The sequence below is a fragment of the Pelmatolapia mariae genome, linkage group LG2 (assembly GCF_036321145.2).
Source record: "Pelmatolapia mariae isolate MD_Pm_ZW linkage group LG2, Pm_UMD_F_2, whole genome shotgun sequence".
In the NCBI taxonomy this organism is placed as follows: Eukaryota; Metazoa; Chordata; class Actinopteri; order Cichliformes; family Cichlidae; genus Pelmatolapia; species Pelmatolapia mariae.
In genome coordinates this window covers 18,764,857-18,775,721 of record NC_086228.1, presented here as the reverse complement: position 1 = coordinate 18,775,721, position 10,865 = coordinate 18,764,857, and the positions used below count along the sequence as shown (strand labels likewise).

Here is a 10,865-nt window from a genome sequence, read left to right as displayed (position 1 = left end):
CAGCTAGAGGTCATTAATGGCATACAGCTAGATGTCATTAATGACATACAACTAGAGGTCATTAATGGCATACAGCTAGATGTCATTAATGGCATACAGCTAGAGGTCATTAATGGCATACAACTAGAGGTCATTAATGGCATACAGCTAGATGTCATTAATGGCATACAACTAGAGGTCATTAATGGCATACAGCTAGATGTCATTAATGGCATACAGCTAGATGTCATTAATGGCATACAGCTAGAGGTCATTAATGGCATACAACTAGAGGTCATTAATGGCATACAGCTAGATGTCATTTATGGCATACAGCTAGATGTCATTAATGGCATACAGCTAGATGTCATTAATGGCATACAGCTAGATGTCATTAATGGCATACAGCTAGAGGTCATTAATGGCATACAGCTTGTCAAGAGATTTACTCTAAATGACACTTCTTCAGCTGAGAGTCTAAGAGGAGAAACACACACAGACGCTGCAGCATTTGCTTGTATACAAGGGCGATCACAGAACGCTCACACCAGAGTGGGGGCCCTGCGATGCGCGCTCTGCTCTTGCACTTGTCTTTATTTATACACAAGAAAAATGAATACATTTGACGTGAGCATGTGCGTATGTGATTGTGTGTGTGTGAGTGTGTGTGTGTGTGTGTGCGTGTGTGTGTGTGTGTGTGTGTGTGTGTGTGTGTGTGTGTGTGTGTGTGTGTGTGTGTGTGTGTGTGTGTGTGTGTTCGAGGTCAGAACTGCTTGTTTGTCTTCTTACTATCGCTGTGAGAAGACTCAGATACAAATATCAGAACACGTGTTATGAAGAAGAATCAGTCCTGAACAATGAAAAGAACAATCAGTTCTAAGCAAGGAAATGATCATCATGCAGCATTCTATCACAAGCAAACTTATATCATTAAAAGCTTATACTGACTAAAAAATACAATTTTCTATTGACATTCCCTCCTGTTGTCAGTATAACCTTTAAGTGAGATATCAGTATTTAACATCTTGTTGCACATTTTCTGTCACATCATCATTAATCACGCAAAGTCTTCACATTCCAACAGGTCGGAGTCATCATCATCATCATTTGTCACGGCTATGTATGCAGCTACAGTGGAAATGATTATGCGGTTAATCATGAGTTTTAGACATGGCAGGATACATGTTACATGTACACAACACAAAACACAAAATAAAAGTAAAAATACTCCAACTCCGATGAGTAGTCTCTTTAGCACCTGTAGCCAGGAGCCAGTGTCCAAAGCGGTAGTCCAAAGTTTCAATTCTTAACATGTTCTTTCCGGTGCCCACCCATGGAAACAGTGAGTGGAGAACCTTTTGTCCGGTGGTCCAAAGCTTAAATTCCTCTGGCACATCACTGCCATAGATGGGGTCATGTGGTTGTAGTGTGGAGACGTCTCGTCGTCGTCTTGTAGTCTGAGAGTCATTTACAGCTGACATCCTGAAGGTGTGGTCTGAGATGAAGATTGGGGCACAGGTGCCCGTCCATCCGGGTGGCAGTATGAAGTAGGCACGTTGTCCACACAGCCAGGCCATTCCCTGCACCCAGTAGGTGCCGTTGCTGGGCGCGGACGTGTTTACAGGTGCGCCCTCTCCGTTGGCTGCAGTGTGGTTACAGTTGGTGGTGTTGCCTAGGGGTCTGTTACCGTTGTCTTGTCGGTAGCACATGGAGTGGTTCTTCCCTGGGGTTTGGTCCAAGAACACTGGGAAGTGAATGGACGTGTTCCGATTCGTCACGTTGAAGTTGATCCAGAAGAGCCGGTCACACGTTCCGTTGTCAAGTCCAGCGTTTTCGACGATGATTACCTCGTGTCGGGGTGGTCCCTGAAAGATACTAAGAAGGTTAAGCGAATAGATGATAGAGCTTGTCTCATCAATGATGATTTTCTTATGTTGATAGCCAATGCCCGCAAAGCTGGCAGCGCACTTGGCTTGTGTTTTATTCATGTAGTTTCCATAAAAAGTGGGATGTGTTGATGTGCTGGGCATATAAGAGCAGACATAACAGTCTGTATTTTCCGATTCTGCTCTGGTCCTGTCGTGGATGTAGCGGTACCAGGCATTGTTCATCCAAGGGTGTATGTGGTCTTGCGTCATATCTCTTAGGTGAGAGTTGTCGTGCGTCCATCTTCTCTGTCTGCCTTGTGGTTCAGCTGTTGTTGGCGTCAGCTGGGGTCCTGTAAGGGTGAGCGTCGTAGTCAAGGTAACCAAGAGGGTCCACCTTCCCATGGTTGCAAACAGGTACGTCACACCTCGCACTTGGTTGCCCTAGAGTTGATCAGAGGCTGGAGGTTGAAGTGCGAGCTTACCCGACGGGGGCCCAATCAGCACTCCCCCCTCACCACTGAAGCAACCAAGTGTGGGCGAGATTTCCCTAATGTGCTGTCTTGGGGGTGCCGGGGTTTCCTGGGACCTCAACCTTTTTGCAGTGGCTCTGATGTATCCAGGAGGGTCTCTCTGCTATTTTGCAGGCAGTTGGAGTGGTAATGAGCACTTGGTAGGGACCTTCCCAGCGGGGCGAGCTCCAATTTTTCCTTTGGAGTACTCGGACAAGGATCCAATCACCTGGCTTCAACCTGCAGGAAATAGATGAAAAAGAGTCTTGCGGCAGTTTATTGTTCAAAACGACTTCTCTGTTTGTCAACAATTGAGTCATCCAATCTGCCAGAGTGGTTTCACGGATTGACTTATCTAGTGGCTCGCTAATAACTGGCAATGGAAAAGATCGCCCTTGTATACAAGCAAATGCTGCAGCGTCTGTGTGTGTTTCTCCTCTTAGACTCTCAGCTGAAGAAGTGTCATTTAGAGTAAATCTCTTGACATTTATTTCATACTGCTGAGTTATAAAGAGAATATTGTGTTCAGAGAGTCAGGGCCTTTTTTTTTTTTTTTTCCCCATTGTAGAGACAACAGAGCACATTGCACGGGAGCAGAAAAACAGTGGGCCAAGGTCATAACTCAGGCTCACTGGGAGTTAGAAAGAATGTAAATGCTTAGTTTTGTGGCTGTTGCGCATTTTGTATGGCTTCTTTTCTTTTGTTTAGTATATTTCTGCCTTCACCTGAGAGGGTGTACCCTAAGTATGTTACTTCAGGTCTCCATAATTGGAGTTTATTCAGAGACACTTTGTGGCCTTGTCCTGCTAGGTGACGTAACACAGCCATAGTATTTTGTTTACACCCTTCCTCTGTGTGGCCAGTCACTAAAATGTCATCTACGTACAGTAGAAACTGTCCTCCTGCTGGCAGGAGGCAGGACATCATTGATTTCTTTAAAGCTTCAGCATAGAGAGTGGGGCTGTTTTGAAATCCCTGAGGCAACCTAGTGTAGGTGTATCTCTGTTCCTCAAAAGTGAAGCCAAACAGATGCTGTGAGTTAGGATGTAAAGGCACTGAGAAAAAGGCGTTTGATAAATCTATAACTAAGAACCATTGTTCTTTTGGGGTGACTTGATTCAGTATAGTGTGAGGATTTGCTACTACTGGTGGCATCATTTCAGTGATTTCATTTATTGCTCGCAGAGCATGCACTAGTCGGTATTTTGCAGTATTAGCTTTCTTCACCACTTAAATAAAACATCACTCTCTGTTTGTTTATTATTATTATTATTATTATTATTATTTTAAATTCTCTTTTCTCAAAAACAGAAAATGAAATTGTAGTTGTTCTTGGCTGAGAAACTCAAAACCCCTTCTTTTTTTCCTTTTTTTTTTCTTTTTTTTTTAAGACAAAAAACTAAGTTTTAACTTTTCTGCCTTATCACCTAAAACAAAGCAGACAACCCAGCTCTCAGCTGGCTCTGAACTTATCATCGTCAAGGTCGCATGGTGAGGCTACTACAGAAGTCACAGTACTCCTCACTCAAGCAACACGTCAAAACAAAACAAAATTCAGCACACTACACAGAGAACAACAGCCAAGACACAACTGAAGGTGTTGTACTTGTTTGTTCTCCTTGAATTTTAATCAATCAATCAATCAAGCAATATACTTTATTAATCCCAAGGGAAATTAGGGTTACAGCAGGCAGCACGCTAATGGCGCATGCGCACTACACAGAATAAACTTATTACATCTGCATTAGTAAATCATATGCCTAATCATTATGTGTCACTGTGATCCACGAGTGTGATCACAAATTTAATTAATTTTCAAACCAACAAAACAAAACAAAAAACAAAACAAAACAAAAACAAGTTGCTGATGGTATCAACGTTTTACACACGAGTCAGGATGCAAAAAGGCTGCTGCCAAAGACAAATCAGAAGTGTGAGGGAAAAAAACTGAGCCCACAGACAGCTGCATGTTTGAGCCTTAATAGCTGTTTCCCTCCCTCTGATGTGTTCTTATGTAGCTCCTGCTGTAAAAAATGTGTAACCTGCTCATTAGCTTAGCAGTGACCACATATTTAATTCAGCTTCTCAATTTTGTAGCTTTAGCTATTGTATACAGGTTTTAGCTTATTAGTTGTTAGTATAGGTGTGCTCTATATTTCAGCAATGTCTCATCTAGGATGACAGGTTTTCAAGTAGGTCAAGTGCCTCTATGCACTTAATTGGTTTAGATAATGTCTTTATTTTCATCCTCTCATATGTCATTGTACTGAATTTGAGCAACCTTAAGCTTGATGCAGACTACTTCTAACAATTATCCACCTCACATCATAACTGACTAAGGTGCCTCTTCATATTAATATTATTTCATTATTAATGTTATTATCTCTTTATATAACAGCAATAGTGTATCACAATATTTATTTATTTTTTATTTGTATCCACCAAGGGCTGAGGGTGATCTGCATTTTCACCCCCTCCCAAGCTGGAGACATTTTCCTTTTCACACACTTTCCTTGGCTGAACAATATTTATTTAATATGTGGTTGTGTGAATCTTGCTTGAATCATCCTGTTCATCCTGGGCATGGTCTTCATCCCAACTATGTGCCATTGTTAATACCAGTTTACAGGTTGTTATCCTTGCTATCATCAACTTGAATACATTACAGTTAAGTTCTAATTCAATTTAGCCTTTTGTTTATTTAACTTTATTCCTCTTGTATTTACATGTATTGAGTCGGGTCTGTTTCCAGCCCTTTTAAACTTCTACTTTGGTCTTGAATTTTTCACTTGGTGAGGGATTATTATGTCCTTCCTGATCTGAACTATTCTCTTCACCTGAGCTGCTATCCTGTTCTGAGTCACTGTCTTCTTTGTTTGTTAATGCTTTTACTCTTTGTTGCCTGTCTTCCTCTCCATTCCTCTCTCCTTCTTTTGGATTATTCCTGCTCCGGCTTGTTGTTTGTCTAACCATCCCTCATCAGGTGTTAATTTTGCTTGTTTATTCCCCATTTTTAAAGATTTTGCTGGGCCGTCACTGGCACGCTCGACTTCAGAGTGGTTACTGATACGGCCTTCGACTTGACCCTAAAGGTCAAGCGGTATCAGTGTTACAAGACGAAGCCCAACCGTTCTCCAATGTCACCAGTACGTGAGCCTCAGCAAAGAAAACAAAATAAAATAGAAGTAGTTCAGCAGCGTATTGTGCTGTAAAATCAACTTACTTCTAGACACATACACACATAGACATTTGCGCGCTTTTACAATTTGTTATGAAGTAATTACGGCTACTTCTAAAACCTAAGTCTAATTCGGTTCATTTCGGCGAATCCTAACCTATTTTATTTTTCTATTTTGTTTGTTATTCGGTTCATTACGGCGAATCCTAACCAAAATAGTGTTTCTCTCACCCTCAGACGTCTCACTGGTGGTTCGGATCGTCAGACTGAATCCCACCGCCGTGGACCAGAATAAAAACACCGGCCTGGACCCGAATTTTAGCGTCCCAGGTCTTTCGGCCTCGTCTAAGAGGGCTGTGCACAGACTTCGGTGCTGGCTTCCCACGGCGTCAGGAATCAGTGCTGGATCTCTGAAACAGAGTCACAGATAACAGTTCTGATATTTCTGATCCGGCTCGAAGGACCAAAATAAATGTCAAGAGATTTACTCTAAATGACACTTCTTCAGCTGAGAGTCTAAGAGGAGAAACACACACAGACGCTGCAGCATTTGCTTGTATACAAGGGCGATCACAGAACGCTCACACCAGAGTGGGGGCCCTGCGATGCGCGCTCTGCTCTTGCACTTGTCTTTATTTATACACAAGAAAAATGAATACATTTGACGTGAGCATGTGCGTATGTGATTGTGTGTGTGTGAGTGTGTGTGTGTGTGTGCGTGTGTGTGTGTGTGTGTGTGTGTGTGTGTTCGAGGTCAGAACTGCTTGTTTGTCTTCTTACTATCGCTGTGAGAAGACTCAGATACAAATATCAGAACACGTGTTATGAAGAAGAATCAGTCCTGAACAATGAAAAGAACAATCAGTTCTAAGCAAGGAAATGATCATCATGCAGCATTCTATCACAAGCAAACTTATATCATTAAAAGCTTATACTGACTAAAAAATACAATTTTCTATTGACACAGCTAGATGTCATTAATGGCATACAGCTAGAGGTCATTTATGGCATACAACTAGAGGTCATTAATGGCATACATCTAGATGTCATTAATGGCATACAGCTAGATGTCATTAATGGCATACAGCTAGATGTCATTTATGGCATACATCTAGAGGTCATTAATGGCATACAGCTAGAGGTCATTAATGGCATACATCTAGATGTCATTAATGGCATACAGCTAGATGTCATTAATGGCATACAGCTAGATGTAATTTAAGGCATACATCTAGATGTCATTAATGGCATACAGCTAGATGTCATTTAAGGCATACATCTAGATGTAATTTAAGGCATACATCTAGATGTCATTAATGGCATACAGCTAGATGTCATTAATGGCATACAGCTAGATGTCATTAATGGCATACAGCTAGATGTCATTTATGGCATACATCTAGAGGTCATTTATGGCATATAACTAGAGGTCATTAATGGCATACATCTAGATGTCATTAATGGCATACATCTAGATGTAATTTAAGGCATACAACTAGAGGTCATTAATGGCATACAACTAGAGGTCATTAATGGCATACAGCTAGAGGTCATTTATGGCATACAACTAGAGGTCATTAATGGCATACAGCTAGAGGTCATTAATGGCATACAGCTAGATGTCATTTATGGCATACAGCTAGATGTCATTAATGGCATACAGCTAGATGTCATTTATGGCATACAGCTAGAGGTCATTAATGGCATACAGCTAGATGTCATTAATGGCATACAGCTAGATGTCATTAATGGCATACAGCTAGATGTCATTTATGGCATACAGCTAGAGGTCATTAATGGCATACATCTAGATGTCATTAATGGCATACAGCTAGATGTCATTAATGGCATACAGCTAGATGTCATTAATGGCATACAGCTAGATGTCATTTATGGCATGAATCTAGAGGTCATTAATGGCATACATCTAGATGTCATTAATGGCATACAGCTAGATGTCATTAATGGCATACATCTAGAGGTCATTTATGGCATATAACTAGAGGTCATTAATGGCATACAGCTAGAGGTCATTTATGGCATACAGCTAGAGGTCATTTATGGCATACAGCTAGAGGTCATTAATGGCATACAACTAGAGGTCATTAATGGCATACAGCTAGAGGTCATTTATGGCATACAGCTAGAGGTCATTAATGGCATACAGCTAGAGGTCATTAATGGCATACAGCTAGATGTCATTTATGGCATACAACTAGAGGTCATTAATGGCATACAGCTAGAGGTCATTTATGGCATACAACTAGAGGTCATTAATGGCATACAGCTAGATGTCATTTATGGCATACATCTAGATGTCATTAATGGCATACAGCTAGATGTCATTTATGGCATACATCTAGAGGTCATTAATGGCATACAGCTAGATGTCATTAATGGCATACAGCTAGATGTCATTAATGGCATACATCTAGAGGTCATTTATGGCATACAACTAGAGGTCATTAATGGCATACATCTAGATGTCATTAATGGCATACAGCTAGATGTCATTTATGGCATACATCTAGATGTCATTAATGGCATACAGCTAGATGTCATTAATGGCATACAGCTAGAGGTTATTAATGGCATACAGCTAGATGTCATTTATGGCATACAACTAGAGGTCATTAATGGCATACAGCTAGATGTCATTTATGGCATACATCTAGATGTCATTAATGGCATACATCTAGATGTCATTAATGGCATACAGCTAGATGTCATTAATGGCATACAGCTAGATGTCATTAATGGCATACAGCTAGATGTCATTTATGGCATACATCTAGAGGTCATTTATGGCATACAGCTAGATGTCATTAATGGCATACAGCTAGATGTCATTTATGGCATACATCTAGAGGTCATTTATGGCATACAACTAGAGGTCATTAATGGCATACATCTAGATGTCATTAATGGCATACAGCTAGATGTCATTTATGGCATACATCTAGATGTCATTAATGGCATACAGCTAGATGTCATTAATGGCATACAGCTAGAGGTTATTAATGGCATACAGCTAGATGTCATTAATGGCATACAGCTAGATGTCATTTATGGCATACAACTAGAGGTCATTAATGGCATACAGCTAGAGGTCATTTATGGCATACAACTAGAGGTCATTAATGGCATACAACTAGATGTCATTAATGGCATACAGCTAGATGTCATTTATGGCATACATCTAGATGTCATTAATGGCATACATCTAGATGTCATTAATGGCATACAGCTAGATGTCATTTATGGCATACATCTAGATGTCATTAATGGCATACATCTAGAGGTCATTAATGGCATACAGCTAGAGGTCATTTATGGCATACATCTAGATGTCATTAATGGCATACAGCTAGATGTCATTTATGGCATACATCTAGATGTCATTAATGGCATACAGCTAGATGTCATTTATGGCATACATCTAGATGTCATTAATGGCATACAGCTAGATGTCATTTATGGCATACATCTAGATGTCATTAATGGCATACAGCAAGATGTCATTTATGGCATACATCTAGATGTCATTAATGGCATACAGCTAGATGTCATTAATGGCATACAGCTAGATGTCATTTATGGCATAAATCTAGATGTCATTAATGGCATACAGCTAGATGTCATTTATGGCATACATCTAGATGTCATTAATGGCATACAGCTAGATGTCATTAATGGCATACAGCTAGAGGTCATTAATGGCATACAGCTAGATGTCATTAATGGCATGCAGCTAGAGGTCATTAATGGCATACAGCTAGATGTCATTAATGGCATACAGCTAGAGGTCATTAATGGCATACAGCTAGAGGTCATTAATGGCATACAGCTAGATGTCATTAATGGCATACAGCTAGATGTCATTAATGGCATACAGCTAGAGGTCATTAATGGCATACAGCTAGATGTCATTAATGGCATACAGCTAGATGTCATTAATGGCATACAGCTAGAGGTCATTAATGGCATACAGCTAGATGTCATTAATGGCATACAGCTAGAGGTCATTAATGGCATACAGCTAGAGGTCATTAATGGCATACAGCTAGAGGTCATTAATGGCATACAGCTAGAGGTCATTAATGGCATACAGCTAGAGGTCATTTATGGCATACAACTAGAGGTCATTAATGGCATACAGCTAGATGTCATTTATGGCATACAGCTAGATGTCATTAATGGCATACATCTAGATGTCATTTATGGCATACATCTAGATGTCATTAATGGCATACAGCTAGATGTCATTAATGGCATACAGCTAGAGGTCATTAATGGCATACAACTAGAGGTCATTAATGGCATACAACTAGAGGTCATTAATGGCATACAGCTAGAGGCCATTAATGGCATACAACTAGAGGTCATTAATGGCATACAACTAGAGGTCATTAATGGCATACATCTAGAGGTCATTAATGGCATACAACTAGAGGTCATTAATGGCATACAGCTAGAGGCCATTAATGGCATACAGCTAGATGTCATTTATGGCATACAGCTAGAGGTCATTAATGGCATACAACTAGAGGTCATTAATGGCATACAGCTAGAGGCCATTAATGGCATACAGCTAGAGGTCATTTATGGCATACAACTAGAGGTCATTAATGGCATACATCTAGAGGTCATTAATGGCATACAGCTAGATGTCATTTATGGCATACAGCTAGAGGTCATTAATGGCATACAACTAGAGGTCATTAATGGCATACAGCTAGAGGCCATTAATGGCATACAGCTAGATGTCATTTATGGCATACAGCTAGATGTCATTAATGGCATACATCTAGATGTCATTTATGGCATACATCTAGATGTCATTAATGGCATACAGCTAGATGTCATTAATGGCATACAGCTAGAGGTCATTAATGGCATACAACTAGAGGTCATTTATGGCATACATCTAGAGGCCATTAATGGCATACAGCTAGATGTCATTTATGGCATACAGCTAGAGGTCATTAATGGCATACATCTAGAGGCCATTAATGGCATACAGCTAGATGTCATTTATGGCATACATCTAGAGGCCATTAATGGCATACAGCTAGATGTCATTTATGGCATACAGCTAGAGGTCATTAATGGCATACATCTAGAGGCCATTAATGGCATACAGCTAGATGTCATTTATGGCATACATCTAGAGGTCATTAATGGCATACAACTAGAGGTCATTTATGGCATACATCTAGAGGCCATTAATGGCATACAGCTAGATGTCATTTATGGCATACAGCTAGAGGTCATTAATGGCATACATCTAGAGGCCATTAATGGCATACAGCTAGATGTCATTTATGGCAT

At 40.3% G+C, this 10,865-nt stretch overlaps 1 protein-coding gene across 1 annotated transcript; it reads right to left on the bottom strand.

The window, feature by feature from the left end:
- Positions 1–500: 500 nt before the first annotated feature.
- Positions 501–6,026, bottom strand: LOC134635901 (uncharacterized). Its single transcript, XM_063485571.1, has 2 exons — positions 5,766–6,026; positions 501–2,596 (listed from the first exon to the last, which is right to left on the bottom strand). The coding sequence occupies exon 2, from the start codon at positions 2,247–2,249 to the stop codon at positions 1,131–1,133; it is 1,119 nt and encodes a 372-aa protein (XP_063341641.1). The 5' UTR covers positions 2,250–2,596; positions 5,766–6,026; the 3' UTR covers positions 501–1,130.
- Between the last annotated feature and the right edge of the window lie 4,839 nt (positions 6,027–10,865).